Raw genomic sequence first — 19726 nt, forward strand, 5'->3', positions numbered from 1 at the left:
GTACCACAGGAAAATACTTATTTGTCCAAAAATGAAAAATATTCAATAGTGCTACATCAATTATTTGCAGCAGTTATTTGTTGTTGTTATTGAATCTTTTTAGATTGATCAAAGCCTGAATCTTGTCTGTGATGGTTTAATATGTTTAAGTTAGGCTCATGTTTTCTTTTTTTTCAGTGTATGAAGTAACATCGAGCAAAATAAGCTGATGTCAGCTATTCTATCTAACCATGCTAGCCTTGGGGTCAAGTTTAACGTAATTATTTTGCCGGTTTTAGACACGCTAACCCTCGTAGCTGGTTGTGAACTGCAATTTCAAGATAAAGTTATATTAAAAATTGGGCTTGATTTTTCATTTATTTTGGCAATTGGAGTCACGCTAATTCTCATATCTGGTTGTGACCGGTTATTTTAAAACAATGCTGTATTAATATTATTAATAATAATTATTTTTTTTATTATTATTAAATCAGATTACCAAAACACTTAAAAAGGTGAAATCTCATAGTCTGTGTTTGGAATCAACCTTTTTTGACCTCAGTCCTGTAACTTTTCTGACACACTAAATATATCCATTCGCTAGACACCACGCTGGTAGTGTAGTGGTACTGCAGTGCCTTTAGTGTCATTTGAGGACTCCTGTGGATCACTTTGGGTGACTTCCCTGCTTTCCGCCACACTGCCTTCTCACGCTTGAACGCCAATCTCTGCTGCTGCTCTCCTGAGAGACTAGCCCTAACGCACAGTGTCGCTAGCTTACAAGGAAGGGTGAACCGTCACCGACCTGTCTCTGTCTTTTCTTTCGCCCTCGGCTTCTCGGGTTACCAAACTACCAAACATGAGTAAAGGAGGAGCTTTGGACAGTCGGACCCCCCATCCCTCCATTCCATCCCTTATTTCTTCACTTATTCCACATCTTGATCTCCCCACGGAGCGCTAATGTGCGAGAGGAGCATCCTGCTGTGCGTACACATGTACACAGCTAAACTGAGGTTGCGGGAGCTGGGGGGAGGGGGAAGAAACAGGATGAGAGGAAAGGAGGGGTACTGTATGTGTGTTACAGAGCGAGAGAGAGTGATGCTGAGAGAGGGTAAGGGCATGAAAGGCAGCGTCACCCGCCCAGACGGGAGGGAGGGGGAGGACAGACGGAGTGGAAGTGAAGGGGGAGAAGAGGAGCACAATGAAGTAGTGGCATTGTCCGCCCTGGCAGCGCTGCCATTCCACCATCCGCCCCAAGTGAGTGAGTGAGAGGAGGGGAGAGAAGAAGAAGAGGAGAGGAGAGTCCACAGGGGAGGAAAGATGGAGACGTGTAGCCGATGGTGACTTTGTGAATGAATCCAGCGAAAACGTGGTTCAGCTGAGAGGTTTTTCTATCTTTTTAGGGAGTGGAAGGACTGAGCGGAAGGAGAGGACGGATGAACGGCTAACATTTCTGTCATGTGAATATGGACCACTGCTTTTTAAACCAAATATGAAACTATTTGTACAGAAAACTGATTTGACTCACTTTAGTACTTTTTTATGTTGACCTTTTGATGTGCTAGTGTTATTGCTTCCGATCTTCGTCTTTGAACAGTCAGGTTGTTTTTTATGCAAGTTTTCTAAATGTCAACCGTGTTTGTTTTACTCTTTTACTTGCCAGACATGTCCTAGTTGGAGCCAGTCGCATGCCGCCAACATGTCATGTCAGCATTGATTGGCTTTTATAGCCGGCGCGACGCCGCTCCAACTTTGATCATTTCCTGAAAGCTATTGATCTTTCAAGGGGGAGTTTGATCCTCTTGTTAGGCGAGACAAAGAAATAATAACGCGGAGTGGTCAACATTATGCTTAGCTGTCCTTGTGAGATTCAACAGCGCTCTTTGTCTGACAACTCTTTTACTGCCGTTATCAGGACATACTCAGCAAACCTCCTCAACAGGCATCTCTTTTAATCGTCTGTTGCCATGGCAATGGGTTGCAGCTACAGACGGAGTAAAATGTAAAGTTTTTTTGTGTTTGTATGACTTGTTTCAAACTGGTGCTTCTCCATTCTGTATTTATACCCATTCGGTTGCAATGATGCAGTCTGTTTGAATTTGCGACCGTGTACAGTTTTTAGAAAAATCTGTCAAAACATTGACTGCCTTTTGTTTTCACGCTCTAGACGATCCCCGTCTGTGCTGCGCTCACTCGTCTAAGAGAATCAGGGTTGTTTCAGGTCACCTGTCTCCCCCCTCCCCATTCTGTGTTCACCCTATGGAGAGCCTCAGCCGCTTTCTTTGTCCTGAGCTCACCTTTAATCAACTGCAGCGACCCAAAATCGCCTTCGGACAAACTGATGTGTCGTTCGGAGGAACCGTGGGATCATTTAGATTAACAAACTCATTCCACGTGGACGTTTTGCTGTGCATGGCTGCCTAGCCTTGACACGGCTAATTACTCATTATTATAATGTTTGTGTCAGGTTCTGCTATTGTAAACTTGCAAGTGACTCAAGATTTCCCCTCATGTGTAGCGGGTTATCTCCTCTGACTTCACCTGTCCTTTTAACACTACTCTTTGAACAGTTCCATTGTGCTAGTTTAACTCTCACTGCCATCGACGGCTATCGCCGCCAAAGATACATTTTTACTGGCAAGGCAGTTAAAGAAGTAATTACAGGTTGAATCTTTTGTATTTTTTTTTTTTAAAGAACAATCCATTTTTAATTTGGGCTTGTCAGACTGTTTTATTTGGCCCGAATGCAGGGTGACTTTTCCAGCCATATTTCTTAAACAACTTCTGTCTCACACTGCTCGACCACGAGCGGATCCTCGACGGTGCTTCTAATCCACGACCAGATGGATGACTAGCGAGCCGCGCTAGACAACCCTTCTGTGGTGCTAGACTGGATGTGGGCGACTTTGTTGTGCGCCCACTGTAAAGCTGGTGCGTGGGACTTCAGCTGTGGTTTGAAGTGTCTTCTTTTTGTCTTTGTGTCACATCGATATTGGTGCCAAATCATGCAGGTGTTATCTCGGTCAGGTGTGTGCCGATCTCCCCAGAGGGAGTAAAGGTCAAGAGATTGCGACTTAGTTTAGTGCCTGAGCCACGCTGAGGCGGAGGTGTTGCCTGTTTGACTGTTTTCTTTGCGGAACTTCGGTTTGTGGGAAACTGTTAGTGTTAACAGACTGTTGTTTGCCTTTCAGGTTGGACTATGCAGATTATAAGGTGGTACAATACATCCGTACAATAGTCTACAGCTTGAAAAGCTTCATCTCTAGATAAATAAGGCCTACATTACTGCTCTTCTCTCAGGTAACTGACTACGATCTGGGCACCGGGCTTGACGTAAGGTTAGTGTGGCTATGCATAGAGGAGGTCGGCAGAGTTAGAGTTTAATTGTGTATTGCAAATCAGGTCTTATTACTATCACAACAAACCCGTTGGCCTTTATTAGCCAATGACCTGCATTCTGGAGTGTTACATCACCACCGTGCTACTGCAGTGATATGTCAGATATGTAACCACATTTCAAATGGTGCTCTGGAGGTGACCGATTTCAAACTACGACGGCCTCACCTGTTTTAGCCATATCAGGAACTTCAGTCAGGAACGGGCCCACGCTAGCCCAGTCTTAATTCCGTTTTCTTATTTCTCTGGTGTCTAAGTAGGTGGGCATGTCTAGTCCCTAGCCGTCCCTTCTGTCAAGGGGAGGGAGGCAAGAGCTGACGGTTAACACTTTTTTTTCTAAACAGGAGGCACTGTTAACGGGACAGCCTGGAGAACGGGCAAGCAGCCGCGGGAGGGGGCGAGGGGGAGATTATCTGGAAGAGGCGAGAGGAAGTGGTGGCGCGGGAGAGGGCGGAGGCGCTGGAGAGGCAGAGGCTGGCTGAGTACATCGTGTGGAGGAAGAGAGAGGACTTCCAGGAGAGGCGAGGAGAGAGGGAGAAGAGAGACAGGAGTGCCGAGAAAGGGAAGGAGGCAGTGCCAGAAGTCATCTGGAAGAAGAGGGAGGACGACAACACGGTTAGGGAGCCAGCCAGGGCCAGTCAGGGCGGACACCAAATCGTCTGGAGGAAGAAGGAGAGGGAATAGATATTAGTCGGCTTTAATAACAAGGGTGCTTCTGCCAAGAATTGGACACTAGCTATTTATTTGTAAGCTTGCTTTCTTTCCTTTAGCCGATTGACGTTGCAGGTGGTCAGGGCGGACGCCAAATCATTGGAGGAAGAAGGAGAGGCTGTACATGGTTTTAGTGAGTTTAAATAAGAAGAGTGCGTCTACCGGTAATTGGACACTCGCCAATTTTTGTAAATTTGCTTTCTCTTCTTTAGCTGTTTGAGGTTGCAGGTGTGTTGTAGGCTATTGACCAATTGAAAATGTGTTTGTGTCGTCTCCTTGTTAGTGCGCACGACCCCCTTGCGCTTCCCCTCGCTGGCTGCTAATAGGGTTTTTATTGGCTGGTGTCAAGCTGGACTGATCTGTCTCACATACATACGCACACACACACACACACACACACATATAGTATGCAAGGGGTATCGAGAGACAATCATTTGTGTTGATTTTCTTTGGTGCTGCTGACAGCTGGACTAAAAGACCATAAAGTTTGAAAAAAAAATCGTTGCCTGTTTGCTGGAGGAAGATGATTTTTATGGTCAGGAGCTGATTACACAATGAACTCTGATTTAAGAAGTGAACTGATGTCAACATGTCGCGCTCTGAGACGCTCCAAAGCAACTGTCTCCATTTGTATGCACCCATCATCTGGAATGCCACTCTTTTCCTAAAAGGCTTTTTGAACATTGCTTTGATTGTGGATGAAGCCATTTTTAAAACAGTCAGCTTTGGACTCTGGAGGACTGACAACCGGACAGAGGGATGCCCCTCCAAGTCCGAGGGAGACCGGCTGTGCATCCTTAAGAGAGAAACTCTGACTTCAGAAACAAAAAGACCTTGATACAAATCATTAGCGAGCCCGTGTGGACTTGTGCAGACATAAAAACTGAGATTGGAGAACCAGTATGGAGCTTGTCCCTAAAAGAAAGTACACCCACTTTCGAAGTGAATCACTCAGCTCGACTGATGAGACCAACTCCAATCCGTCGCCCTTTCCCCCTTCCAGTCCTGCCACCCCTCTCACGCCGTCTCCTGGCTTACCTTCCTCTCTGTCCTCCTCTTCCCTCACCCCCATCTTGCCCCCCTCTTCTCCCCGGCCACCCGAGAACAGCCCCACCACCCTCTGCTCCTTCTTCCCAAGGATGGGCTCCTTGCGACTGGGTGTCTCTGCCACTCTACTCCCTGGACTTAAGGCCTCCAGCAGGCCGTCGCAGCCCCGGGCACCTGCGGAATCCCCCGGGGACGATGGGAGCAGCTCCAGCTCCTCCCCTCCGCTACATCACCCACTCCCTCCTTTAACTGCTCCGTTTCCCCATCCCCGACCCCCCTTACAGGACATGAACCGGCTGGGAGGAGCGTCCAGGAGGGCACGGGTTGAAGGTGCTCAACTCGGAGGAGATGAGTGGACGCGGCATGGCTCCTTCGTCAACAAGCCCACCCGGGGTTGGCTGCACTCCGACAATGTGGTCAGCACCACCGGGGTCTCCTACTCCGTACGGGTATGTGAATGACATCCTAACCTGTCACCTTTGGCCTGCTTTACTGTAGCAGCTTATGGTGTTTCCATGCAGTTGCAGTCAAAAGTTTGGATGTGCCTACTCATTCAACCGGATGAGCAAGTGTGACGGAACATTTGACTGCCACTGTACATTATAAATACTCTCCATACATTCCGCTTGGTTCACTTTCGCAGTCAATGGAGTTTAGAGCGAGGGATAAAAAGTCAACCAAATCGGGTAGTCAACTATTAAAATAGGTTGACAGGCTTTCAAATAGTTAAGACAACAGGAAAAGCTTACATTCTTTCTCTAGTGCTCATGTTATGATGTTTACTTCCTATTTCCTGTTCAGTACATGGGTTGCGTGGAGGTGTTACAATCCATGCGAGCGCTGGACTTCAACACTAGAACTCAGGTCACAAGGTGAGCTCACACGCTGTTTGCTGGTTCAAGTGTTGCATTCCTCAGGTGTGGTTATATGGTCAAAATATGACTTGACCTTACAATTATTTTGAATTTTCATCATTTAATCTTGTTAAATTCAGTTTTAATTCATTTGTAGTGCAAGCTTACTACTTTTCATTAATTAATATTCTTTTGAAAAAGTTTCATTTTAGCTGCTTTTATTGACTTTTTATTGGTTTTGTACTAATTTTAGTCTTTTTATTTGAGTGGCGAATGCAAAATTTTGAATAAATTCAATAAAGGTCATTTAGTAATATATAAAATATATTACTCCATATATATTACTCCATATAGTTCAGTGTTCATTTCTGAAATTAATTTATAAAGAATTCCCATAATTATAGCTTGTGTATATCAAAAATATGATGTAGTTTGAATTAGGTTGTCTCTTAAAATAGCATTTCAGTTTTCAACATGTTTCATTAGGAACTGCAAGGATTTATCAATTATTCGACTACTAATCAATTATCAAGTTCATCAAAAATATTTTTATAATCACCTCATTGTTTTGGAATCTACAGTAGTTTAACTTAATTTCCTTCTCTCAGATTTTCAAATTTTCTCAGATTTTGGAAAAATATTAAATGATTGAAATTAAAAAAACATTTTTATCCACCTCATTGATTATTCAGTAAATTAATTTATATTAAAGTAACTATTAACCACAGTCCTAATTTTGCTAAGAATATTTTTTTCAATTGTGTTTTTATTTTGGTATCGTTAATTACTTTGCTAGACACATTTCTGTGTTTGCTTCCTAGTCTGTCCTATTTCCCTGCTGTTGGATTCTGACTGTCTGTATTTGCATGATGTGCGTCTACATGTCTGCTGCTTTCTTGACCCCCTTTAAATTAGAATGTTGGGGCATTCCAGTGGTTTCCTTCTGGTTTCCGTCGCAATGTTTGTGTCTGTGGTGCGGGGCGAGTACACCTCACCAGCGACAATACCCTTTTAGTCTTTTGAACCACACAACACAACAAGCCAGTCCAGAAAGGTGTCAGCAGTAATGATATGCTCCACCATGTTTGCTTGCTGTAAATCTTTCAGGGAGGCCATCTCGGTGGTGTGCGAGGCTGTGCCGGGAGCCAAAGGAGCCCAACGAAGAAGAAAGGTACACAACGTACACGCTGTCTGTACACACACCCATACGGGACATTATTTATTTATAGCGCTTAAGTGGGCAGCAGTGGTAAAGGCCTTTCTGGATAAGAGCTAGATTTAGCTTGATTGTCCACTCTGTGGTCAGTCGGCTATTCAGTCGCACACTTTGTCTGGATCACACATGCGTCTGGATTTAGGTTGATTGCACACGACTGCGGCTAGTAGTATATATCAATTGCGCACTTTCATTACAAGAGTGGCTCGCCATTCGGAGTCATAGGTTATGCAGTGGGACCTCCAAAGTCCAACACAATGCGACTTTCAAGATAGTCCCATTGAATAAACCGAATTTATTAGGACCAGAAAAAAACTTGCTCTATCATAAAATATGTATTAGCGTTAACAACAGATAAAGTTGGCCACTATGTAATAAAACTAAAGCTCTCAAAATCAACTAATCAATGAACAAAAAGAGTGACAACTATTTTAAGAATCGTTTGGGGCCATGTTTTACATTGAAATTCTCTGTCAGCATTTTCAACAGTCAATTTTTTTTTTTTTTAGTCATGCATGAAAAATAAAAATTTTTTTGTTTAATCAAAACATTTGCAAACATTTGCTTTTTTGTTTTTACATCAGAATACCATAACTGCAGGACTCTGTAAATGAGTTTGAGTACAACATTAATCCCTCTTGTTTGGTATTGTTCCGTAGTTGCTTTATTAATCACTAACTAATACCAACTCAACATGAATATTTGATTGATAAGCTGTAAAAGGGGAAAAATTGTTTTGTAGCACACTTTATATTACTTTTTCCGATTAATTGATGAGTGATCATTACAATAATCTGTTCAAATTTTAAAAATTCAAAAAAATTCGATAGTGACAGCCCTAAATGAAACAAGTAAAAACTAACTCAAATTCCCACTACTAGTATAGGCCCACAACTATCACTATAATAAAACATGTGTTACTTCCTTCATGTGTTACTTACTACAAGAGAGGAAACGGCTGGGGATAAAGAACAGAGGATGCCCATAATCGCCCCACTCATTGACTGATTTTGTTGACAGCGACTTGCCGGTCTTCACTTTGTGAGCACAGATAATTACAAATATAGTTTCGTATAATTGTACACAAACAGTTTAAATCAAATGTATTTACTCCATTAGGATTTCGCTTCCTACACAGCAACATTTTTTGTTGTGAAAGCTAATGCAATACGACACAGCATTTTTTATTGACCATTACATTGACACCCGCCACTCATGAAAAACTAGATACAAAACCTGACACACCTCATGACACATAGCTTTTGGTCATGCTCTGTGTGCGTGCCTTCACCCCCCCGGATTTTCTGACAGCTTACGTGAATTAACTTTTGTTTTACTTTTGAGGAATCTTTTTGTAAATTCGACCGTATGTAGCCCATGTCACGAGAACTAAAGATGAACTCAAACAGCCGGGCTGTGCTCAGTATGCTTGTAAAACTAAAAACAGACAGGTGGCTATATTCATTGGCCTTGTTCCATAGCGCTGTTGTTTACAAAGGAATGTTTTGCAAGTAGCACGGCATAGCCGGCACAATTATACAATATAGTTAACCTAAAAGCTCCCTCTAATTATTGTAATGTCTGGTTATTCTAGCCAGGCATGTGAGTGCTTCCCAAAATTCTTTTCAGGAACAGACTGGCACAATAGTGCTGGTGTTCTTTGTGTGAGTGCATGTGTGTGTGTGTGATGTTCTTGGCCCAGCCTTTTTGGATAGTCCTGTCTGCTCCTCATGAGCCGCAGTTGGCCTTGCCGAGCAGACAGATTTGCTTTCACAATTGCAGCTGTTCCCTCACACCCCCACCCCAGTCATGAGCACTTCCACACATGCCGAGACTCTTATCAAGGTCCTGATTTTTTTTTTTTTAAACCTCTTAACCAGGGGGTCACCAAATGGTGCCCGTGAGCAGCACATCATCCCAGAACCACATGAGTCACTCGCTGGCCTGTTCTCGAAATAGCTTATTGGTGATTGGACATTGTGGCTTTCTAGGAATGTTGAAGAAGGAATCGTTTGTTAGTGCAAGGGAAATGTAGAAATAAAGTGCTGCATATTTTTCTTGATAATGATAAATCATTAATGTGATCAGTGCCTTCGCATAGATTAATTACACTATTTAAAAGGAGCATATTTGTATTTTCAGTTTGTGTTTTTTTTTTTTAATAATCAGTGTTTAAAAAGGATGTTGACCAATACTCAACAGCAGTGGTTCTCAGCCTTTTTTCAGTACTTTGGCAAATTTTGTTGGTGTCTAAAAAATTAATAATTTTTATAGAAGATAGTGAATAATGATTAGTTATATCAACCCACTTTAACTGTTCAACCGACAAAAATAAATAAATAAATAAATAACTCATGCTCAACTCATTTAAAACAAATGGGGTTGGACAATTATTCGATGGAATCATTGATAGGATAATCAATTTGAAAAAGATTCAGTGGAGATATGTTTTGCAAAGGAGTCACTAACACATTTTAGCAATAATTAAGTTCATCTTCTAATTACTTTGTGTTCCATTTACCCTGCTCTTAATTTGAAAATAAACATATACTGTTTATCTCATGGTATTATTAAAATTTATGTTATATTTGCTGGTATCTGCCGAACCCCTGTAAATATCTCAGCTACCATCCACAGTACCTTCATGTACCCACATTTGAGAACTGTTGATCAACAGCTTGTTTGTTTATTTCCTGTTTCCTCTCTTTCACAGCCGTCCTCTCGCTGCCTCACATCTATTCTGGGCAAGAGCAACCTGCAGTTTGCTGGCATGACAATCAGCCTCACCATCTCCACCAGCAGCCTCAACCTGCTGGCATCTGACTGCAAACAGGTGGGACAGAATCTCTAGCTGGCAGTGACCACGACTGCACACATGGCAGTAATCCCATATTAAAGCAGTCGTATCAAAGACACTAAAAGAGCCAATATGTAACATTGTAGTGATAATATTCGAGTTCACACGTTTCACTCCAGCCTCCATCGAGTGGGTGTTGTGAGCGCAAAGGATAAACAGGGTTTTCATAACTTGAGAGATAGCATGCAAATTATAGCACAGTGGCAACATTTAACATCTTCAGGTCAAACTCTAGAGTGGAACGCCGACACGTGGGATGTAACGTGGGTGAGCTTCCTTAGTCAAGGGCTCTGTGCGTAAAATTAAAAAAATGAGCTCAAGACTGCTCATACAATGCACTAAAAGCTGAACACAGCAATGAAAGGGGAAGTCAAGCCCATAATTTACTTTGCAGTAATATGTTCTATGCAGCCCAACTAGTCTAAACTCTGCATCCTGATATCAGGGGTAGTCGTTTTGCCACTTGCTTTTGACTGAAAATGACATCACAGTTGCTCAGGGCCAACCTTGGCTCTCCTGTTTGCTGAGTTTGGTCATATGATGTTCGCTAGCAGGGCATTGAGTTTGCATTGTAGTTCAAAACATGTAAAGTGAACTAATTTGTCCCAAACTGTCATCATGGTGAAACATGAGTTAACTGTGTGGTACATTTATGATACTATATAAATGTAATAGTTAGGTTTAGGGTCAGGGATAAGGTTAATAGGGTTGGGGTTGGAGGTTAGGGTTTAGGGGTTAGGTAAGAGTAAAAGCACTCTGCAAAAAGGGTTAGGGTTAGGTCTGGGGTTTAGATGCTTAGGGTTAGAGGTTAGGCATAGGCTAAGAGTTAGAGGTTAGGGTTTAGGGGTTACAGTCAGGTGTAGGGATAGGGGGGTTAGGGTGTGGGTTAAGGTTAGGATTTTGGGTCTGAACCCTCCCCCTTGTAAAATAGGGTTAGAGTTAGAGGTTGGGGTAGGGGTTAGAATTATTGATAGATGTAGGTGTCCATGGGGAAACCACAGAATGCGTGGGCACATGAGATCAGCCTTTAGAGGATAGCTAAACAAAGCTTTTACGTGATTAAATATTGTTGATCTGAAGATATTATTATATACTTATTGGCAAAGGGTCAATAATGTATTGAGGGTAAGGGGGGTTAGGGTTGGAGGGTTAGAAATTAGTGTTAGGGGTTAGGATTTACGGTTTAGGGGTTACGGTTAGAGGATTAGGGTTAGAGGTTAGGTTAGCCGTTTGGGGTTTATGGTTAGGGTTAGAGTGTTAGGCTTAGGGTTAGAGGTTCGTACATTAGCTTCTGGTGTACTGTAATGTCAATTGTATTTTCGTCAGTTTTATTTCCCAGCCTGAAAAAAATGCATGTTCCCTTTTTCAGTTGTAACAAAATGTAATTCAAGCCTATTATGGGAAAAAGAATCAATGCAAGCAGAGGGTCTTACCTCATTTGCTGTGCAGGAAGCATTTGTGTGAATGCAAGGGAAGCACAGTGCCTCTTAATGTTTAATACATGTGCTTGTTGAAACAGTAATTATACTATAAGACTTATTTTTTTCCAAGTAGACTATTCTGACAGTTGTTCTACTGAATGACTATTTCCACTTCCATGAATTCCCATGAACACTGTGCAACTACTTTAATTATTCCTGTTTACAGATGAAGTGTTGGTAGATAGTGGTGCACTATGTTCTTTTGAACACAAACAAGCAGGCATTTGCAGAATTAGCCTCTGGCCAAACATTGTCAAGTGTTAAAGTTGTTATTGATCGGTCCTGCACTTTTGTTGGAAACTGTTGAAACGATGTACCACACGTTGCCCTTAATAACTTATGGCCCTCACGTGACAGAAAAACAAAGCACTCCTGCCAGTACAGACTCCACATTTGTCTCATCATCCACACGCTCTCTGCTCCCGTCCTTCACTTCATCCATGTCTCCTCCTCCTCTTCCCTTTTTTCCCCTCCACAGATAATCGCCAATCATCACATGCAGTCCATCTCCTTTGCCTCTGGAGGAGACCCAGTGAGTCACCCGAGCCCCCTGTCTGAGCTCACATCTATCTCCGGCCTTTTTTTTCCTTTCTTCCTCCAACTGGCTTGCATATCCGTCCTTCCTGCTTCTTTCTGTCATCTTCTATTTCAACTATTGCCACTCACTCCACTGCTGCCTTGCCGGTCTCCTTCTCTTCCACGCTTGATCTTGTTATGACTCCCGCTTATCTCTCTTTTAGCTAGCTCTGTGTTCTGTTGTCCTAACTCCTGTACAAATGGAAAAGGCTGCAACTTGGTCTTTATTCTTGTCAGCCTTTGTGTCAAAAACCTGCACTGTACTTCTTTTTCTTCCTATATTGATCCCCCACCTCCCCCTTGCCTTCCCCTAACCGTCTCGCACTTTCTCCCTCAGGACACGGCTGAGTACGTAGCATATGTGGCCAAAGACCCAGTCAACCAGAGAGGTGAGCAAAAGCAGTGACATTGCCATTCTATCACTTCAAGTCTTGTATCAGAATCACAGATATATTTCATCTGAGACATATGGGAAATTGACTTTTTAATTGTTCTTATACAGATAGGTGAGTCTCTGGGGCACCTTGCAACCCATTAATCAATTAAGAAATGGCTGGACATTAACAATAACTCATGGCAATTAAATTTAGTTGTTATATTATAATTAACTAGTTCATTCCCAAAGACATTTTCTTCTTCATTACTCTGATCTGTTTGATTACTTTAGCTTATTAAGTACTACAATTATCAATTCCTTTTGGTAATTACTTTCTGTTTCTTTTGTACTTAATTTATCTACTTTAGGACCAGGTATTTTTCTGACGTTACTTTAGCCAAACACTTGGAAAAACAAGAAGTACCTGGGATTAAATATCTGGACTCTTACAAAACATAAAAATATGTCAGTGGGTTTTAATGGGTTAATTTAATTTACTGCACCAAGTAAATACTGTAATATGAAACAGATGCTACAAATTATACTAGTCCAAATAAAGACATAATGCTTCCCCTCAAAACATTTGTGCAACATATAATATGTGGAACCAATAAATAACATCACTGATCGTCCGGCAAATTATGACATGACAGCTGATCGCTGATTCTGTATAAAATACAAAACATCGACCGATTACGATTAGGCCAATCAGATCGGCATAAAGTTGGATTTAACCTTTATGTGTCATGCAGTGTAATTGAGTCACTATTGAACTCATTCATTGCCATTGATGGAAATTGAAATCAAAGATTCATTTTTCTGGTGTGGAATTGAATTTGTTAACATTTTAATTGTCATTGACCCCCATATAAGGCTAGAATCTATTTTAACTGGGCTGGCAATGATTGTTTAAAGGTTCAGTTATAGAGTAGGGAGGGGTAAAGAGTGACTTTTTTTGCATGACACTGGCTCACCCTCTAAGATTCATTAGGAAAGGTGTTCAGTCATTTTTGAGCCTTGGGGTGTTTTCACAAAAGAATGTCACATACGTAATATTAGTACAGTTGTTTGGAATATAGCCTGTATAATAAAAAATGAAGCAAGAATAGGCTCCTGGGGACCTACATTACATTGCTGAGTTTCTGTTGAGGGAGCTGGTCCTCGCATTGAACCTGATTTTTTCTGAGCATTGCTGGTTTTGAGGCACATAGGAATTTTACAGTATGTTCATGTTACTTTGACAAACCAAACATGTAGGGGAACACAACCTTCCACCTGTTTTATTCTGGTGAATTTGGCAAAGGCCTAGTTATGGGACCCACAGGTAGTCAGAGCCTTAGCGATGCATATCTCTTCTTTCTGGCATTTATCATCTTCCTGTCTTGCAGCATGCCACATTCTTGAATGCTCTGAGGGTTTAGCCCAAGAAGTCATCAGCACCATCGGGCAGGCCTTTGAACTGCGTTTCAAACAGTACTTAAAAAACCCGCCCAAATTAGTCACGCCTCATGACAGGTACTCACACATGGATCCGTTAGACGGACTACAGTTTAAATGGAATCTCAATTTGTGCGTTTTGCACCACTTTCTACATCAGAATGGCTCCGTTTGATGGCTCTGCATGGGAGGAAGAAGACGACGAGGCCGCCCTCCTGCCTGACGTCCCGTACTATAATAACTTTCCCGGTAAACAGCCTCCCCCTGGTGGTTTAGTTGACATGAGACCACGTCCAGGAGCCACGCTGGTGAGACAACCAAGAGTTATGTGTGCATGTATTGCTCTCGTATAAAACACAGATGCTGGCGGTTCTGCGTTTAAGAGATAAGAGCGAAATCAATTGTAAGGCAAGCGTAGCAGGGACTCTGTTTATTATCAGCAATTGACTGCTTAATCTGCTTAACTGACCAAAGGCGAACATAGAATTCTACATGTGTATAAATCATTTCTGATGTGTATGTTTTTGCAGCCTTATGGCCAGCCTGGTCAGAATGACATTCACAAGCAGCCTCTGCCGCCTCTGCCAGGTGAGCTCCGTTTGCCCTCCAGGCAGCAGATGGGATGCGGCAAGGTTATCATTCAGGTGCAGAATGAAGCGCCAAAGATTAAATATGCATATCGTGACATAAATTTCGTGCTTGCTTTGAGTAGGTGCCAAGGAAGGAGGACGAGAGATCTTTGATGACCCTTCTTACGTCAATGTGGATAAGCCCCGCCCACCAGTCGCCGCAAATGGGAACAATCACAGAGATGCTTTTGACATGAGTGAGTTACTATGACTCGAACCAGAGCACTTGTGTGAATCCCCTTAGTAAAGTGGATATGTTTTTAAATAAGATTAACGTGTAACTATACTATTGGTCACCGGTTTGCAAATGGGAATTAGATGAATGATAAATTAGGTTCGGATGCACATCTCACATATTCTGCTCTACCATAACAGTGTATGTAGCACTCATTTTTTTCCTCATTTGTGTTTGCATGTTCTTCCCATACTTGCGTAGGATTTTTTTTTCCCCGGCCCAGCTGCCTCCTACATTCCAATAACAAATTGACCTTGAGTGTGAATAATAGTTGTTTGCCCACACGTGCCCTGCAATTGGCTGGCAAGTCCAAAGCAGTCTAAGGTGTATCATGCTTAAGGGGATCTGCTCTAGAACAGCTACAACCCTAATGATTATAAGTAGCTTTTGTTATTTATACATTATTCTTATACGGTATTAACATTCACACTTTACTGCCTACTTAATTTCCTTTTTGTTTATTTTCACCCTGAAGCCTCCATTAACTACTGCCAACTTCTTTTTAGTATGTACCTAGAGTATTAAATAAGTATGGACAAACATGTGTAGTGCATGAACTGGCAGCTGTAGTTACATTTTTACCTTGAGGAAATAAAAGTGGTTAATCAATAACCCGTGCAATAAGAACCAGTATTTCTGCACGTGTGTGTGCATGTTATTGGTAGGCCTGCAGGAAGATGAAAGTATCAAGGGGCCTTTGTCTCTTACAATCCATTTTATGTAATATCTCTGGCTTTCAGCCTAAGCTTTTCACATTAGACACCATCTAATGTTTTGTACATGAGTCCAGAAAATACATAAAAACATAATAAATAAATCAATACATCTTGTCCCTGTAATACAAGTATAACTCCATCTGTCTGTCTTTTTAAAGAGCCCTTTGATGATGCCCTAGGGGGCTCCATGACGGCAGCGCCCCCTCTAGTAGAGCAGCTACAGTGCGAGACCTGGTTCCATGGCAGCTTAAGTCGCAGGGAGGCAGAGAGGCTGCTGGACCGTGACGGAGACTTTCTGGTGCGCGAATCGGGAACCACACCAGGGCAGTATGTGCTCACGGGGCAGCAGGGCGGGCAGCCCAAACACCTGCTACTCGTCGACCCGGAAGGAGTGGTGAGTTGCATACATTTCTGTGGGAAAGTAGACCAAGTCGGGTGTGTCAACTGAGCTTTAAAGAACTGATTGTATATGGAACTTTCTTGTAGATGTACATAGTGTTGCAGTTAATCCAGTTCGTAAATAACTCCACTCTGAAGTTTACTCATGAAAGAATGTTCAAGCATTGTCTGTGAGTGGCTTTAGGGACACTTACATGTGTAATGTCTACCCTAACATTATGTGTTTGCAAACTACTGTAAATGTTAGTTAGTGTTTGTTGACCTTAAATGGTAATCACTACAACGCTAATGCTAAACGTAATTGCAAGCCGGTTAGCATGGGCACATTTAGTTGGTGTCTAGAAATTCATTTGCTGAGAAGATAATACATGATGAGTAATTATATCCACTCTATACAACTCACATTCAACTTTGGTAGATTATTTAAAAAAAAAAAAAAGAAAAACAACACTCATTCAAATTACTTAAAGAGGGTGGTGGGTATCTGATTATTGATGCATTCATCAATAGGATTTTTTTTTTTTTTTTAATTATACAATGATAGCATCACTGGAATGCTCTCTTTTGAGGTTTCAAAGAAAGTGTTACTTGTCAGGCTTAAAGTCAAACCTTATGATGCTCATTACCCTGAGGCCTAAGTTGTGCTGTGCGTTGGAGCAGTGTATTGGCAATAAAGATAATTGCAGTAAACTGGCACTGAACTGCTGTTGGGCCCAATAACTTTTTGCCAGGTGGAGGCTTTGCAACACCTGGCAAGCCACTGCCAATGATCCCTGTGGGAAAAAAATGTATAAAAATGTTAGTATCTGGGATTCAATGTCTAGACTCCTAAAATTAAAAAAAACGCAAAAATAGGTCTTAAGATTTGAATGGGTCAATGTACACATTCTGTGTTTTGATGTCATTTCCAGCCAGAACACAACATGAGAAAATCACTCTAAAATATGCAAGGGTATGATGTATTTATATTTCCTAACATATGTTTTGTGTTCACAGGTTCGTACGAAAGACCATCGGTTTGAAAGCGTGAGTCACCTGATCAGCTACCACATGGACAACAGACTCCCCATCGTGTCGGCGGGAAGTGAAGTGTGTCTGCAACAGCCGGTGGAGCGCAGAGCCTGAAGAGGGAAAAAAAAACATAAGTGGCTCTACCAAATGCAACCACAGGAATACAACAACACCAAAAAAGAAAAAAAAATGTGTGGAGTCTCCAACATGCTGCTGTTGTAAACCAAACTGTGAACTGCAGTCCCGATTATTAAGCAAGCAACCCTGAAGCACTGCTGCGTCGTCTCCACAGCTTACTGTGAAGCAGAGAGAAAAGTCCACAAAACCTAATGCAATTTCAAAAGAAGACAACCATGGAAAAAAGGTCTTAATTTGTAATAATCCAAAAGGAAAAGAACAAAAAGTGGAAAAAACAGCAGCATGAATAGAACCTGAGCTTGCATGCTTTCATTGTGATTTCCATCCTTGGACTTGTTGCCGGGCAGAAAATGAGCTTTTAATTTTTTTTTTTTTTTTTTTTTTAAATATACATAGACTCACCTTCAAGAGCAGCCTTGAAGACCCTTACCACTCCCCCTCCCCCCCTTAAGGACTGTTGAACTTGTGATGATGGGGAAAATAGCATGTATGCAAAACTGGGACTGCTATGCCAATGATCATCTTCATCATTTTTTGTTTTTGGATGTTTTTTTTAATATGTTTTCTTTCATGACATCCTGGACTTCATAGGAGTCAATAAACACGCTCATCATGCCAAAGAACCACAGAGGATGTGCACCGGGAGACTAATTAACATCAGTGCAATGCATATATGAAAATTACAATTTTGTATAGTGTACTTGAATGCATCACCAGTGGGAAATGCAACAATTTAACCAACCATAAAACAGTAAAAAATGGAGATGCTTTTCAGTGACTAGATACTAATATACAGTGGAACCTCCAAAGATATGGATGCCTTATATGGGTGACAATAGAAACTAGTAACTGTCCAGGTGATATTTCAAGCTTGAAAAGAAGTTAAAAACGTTCAAACTTAGATCGGCTCCAATCTTCCTGGGTGGAGTTTGCAAGTTGTAGTTGATTTGAATGAATGGGGTGGGAGTGTTAATTCACAGGCACTGGCAGAATTATTAATGGTTGATTTTTTTTTCTTCAAATATTGTAGTTTGAACATCACTGTTATCACATCTGCATGTTCTCCCTATATGGTGTATTGATATTTTTTTTCAGGCTGCTCGGGCTTCCTCTCACATGTCAGTAACATGTATGTTAATTTCATTTAAGACTATAAATTGACCATAGGTTATTAAAGTGAGGTGTTTGTTGCATGGAAAGCTTTACAGGAAATTGCTGGATGTACAGTAAGAAAATTGTGGAAATGCCCCGAATCCTTTTTATTTTCATCAATATAACGAATAATTACTAATTAAATTATTGAATAAACGAAATAACTACATACTTCAAAGTATGTGCTTTTTGCCTAAATAGCAGCCTATCAAATTTTGTTATGTTTTCAGTCAAGACTTTTGATATGGATGATTCTTTATTAACTGGAATGACGTTGAATTAATCCATTGCTATGGGTCGATTCTGGGGTGGTGACCCAGGTAAAAAAAAAAAAATGCAAAAATGCCAATTGAACTCGACTTTTGGGATATTGGAGGTTCCATTGTATGTCTGAATTGACAATCTGCAGTCTATTGTAGAATGTAAAGAAAATGTGACGTATTTCCCATTGCTGCGCTTGTCACACAGACTGGATGCATACTCGTGGGTATGTTTGATTCCTCGAAACCGAAGGAACTAGAAAGCCAAATGTCACTCCTCGGTGCGCAGTTGTCGTCGTTACAGGTTCATGTTCTAGTTGTTTTGCAATCGCTTTGTGCCTTGTTTCTTCAATGCAGTCTCTTGAGTGCAGTCACCTTATGTACTTAATTCACAAAAGCTCTCAGTTAAAACAGACTGCAAAAAAAACAAAAAAAGACACGTCAGTAAACAGGCTGATCCAGTGATGGCAATCGCCTCTGATGCACGCTTTGAGCTTGTACAGTCACAGATACTTGATGTCACCTGTTGTTTTTGGGGGGTGGGGGGTTTCCTGAGCATCTGTAAATAACCTTGACTATAGTGCGAACTTGATGAGTAGCTCACAGGGAGCTTTAGATGGAAGGGAGGGGAAGAACATGTTGACATATGAGAAGGGATTTTTTTTTTTTTGGTCATACGGTAGCTCCAAGTGTACCTGCCTGGACGCACACATGCACTGCTTTAGGTCCTGGCTGCAAAAGTAGACCGGCAACATTCGTTAAGTGGTCTTGTTTTCATCACAGCTGCCTTTGTCGCATGATTACAAAGTCAATTGATACATTTGGTAGGGTGTTTTCTTTTTTTTTTGTGGTGGTGACAATGTGACTTGATTTTGTGTCTTGGAAAAAAAAAAACAAATCCAAAGGTTCCTTCTTCTATATGTGTTTTTGTTTAAATACATGTTTATAGGGAAAATATGTGTTTACACCTGTAACTGAAAGTTTAGATTGCATATATAAATAAATGCATATATAATTCATTTTGTTTGGGCTTTTGGATTCTATGTATAAGAGATTTTAGTAAGATGCCATTTGAACAAGGCCATTTTTAATTAAAATAGTAAAAAGCATCTTTAGTCATTTGCTTACTTGTGTGTTTCAAGGCAAAATGTGCCAAAAGATCCAAATTTGGTCGTATGTGCGTTTTTTTTTTTTTACCACAATATTGCCTTTTTATGAATCTTTGAAGAACTTTATTGGAAGCATACCCCAATTGT

General features: G+C 41.4%; 1 protein-coding gene across 3 annotated transcripts; it reads left to right on the forward strand.

The window, feature by feature from the left end:
- Positions 1 to 1178: 1178 nt before the first annotated feature.
- LOC148425287 (SHC-transforming protein 1-like) lies at positions 1179 to 19489 on the forward strand. 3 transcript variants are annotated; one of them, XM_088410477.1, is made up of 12 exons: positions 1191 to 5582; positions 5935 to 6005; positions 7095 to 7158; positions 9917 to 10036; positions 12020 to 12073; positions 12455 to 12506; positions 13882 to 14008; positions 14091 to 14238; positions 14461 to 14518; positions 14643 to 14756; positions 15669 to 15904; positions 16906 to 19489. In XM_088410477.1, exons 1-12 carry the CDS (start codon positions 4989 to 4991, stop codon positions 17032 to 17034), a joined length of 1767 nt encoding a protein of 588 aa, XP_088266603.1. In that variant the 5' UTR covers positions 1191 to 4988; the 3' UTR covers positions 17035 to 19489. The 3 variants fall into 3 exon arrangements, with proteins under 3 accessions (XP_088266605.1, XP_088266603.1, XP_088266604.1); XM_088410479.1 differs by lacking the exon at positions 16906 to 19489 and having other exon boundaries at positions 1179 to 5582; positions 14461 to 14574; positions 15669 to 15818; XM_088410478.1 differs by lacking the exon at positions 12020 to 12073.
- The last annotated feature ends 237 nt before the right edge of the window (positions 19490 to 19726 follow it).

This window comes from Hippichthys cyanospilos, chromosome 3 (genome assembly GCF_059441005.1).
Source record: "Hippichthys cyanospilos isolate Australia breed blue-spotted pipefish chromosome 3, RoL_Hcya_1.0, whole genome shotgun sequence".
Taxonomy (NCBI): domain Eukaryota; kingdom Metazoa; phylum Chordata; class Actinopteri; order Syngnathiformes; family Syngnathidae; genus Hippichthys; species Hippichthys cyanospilos.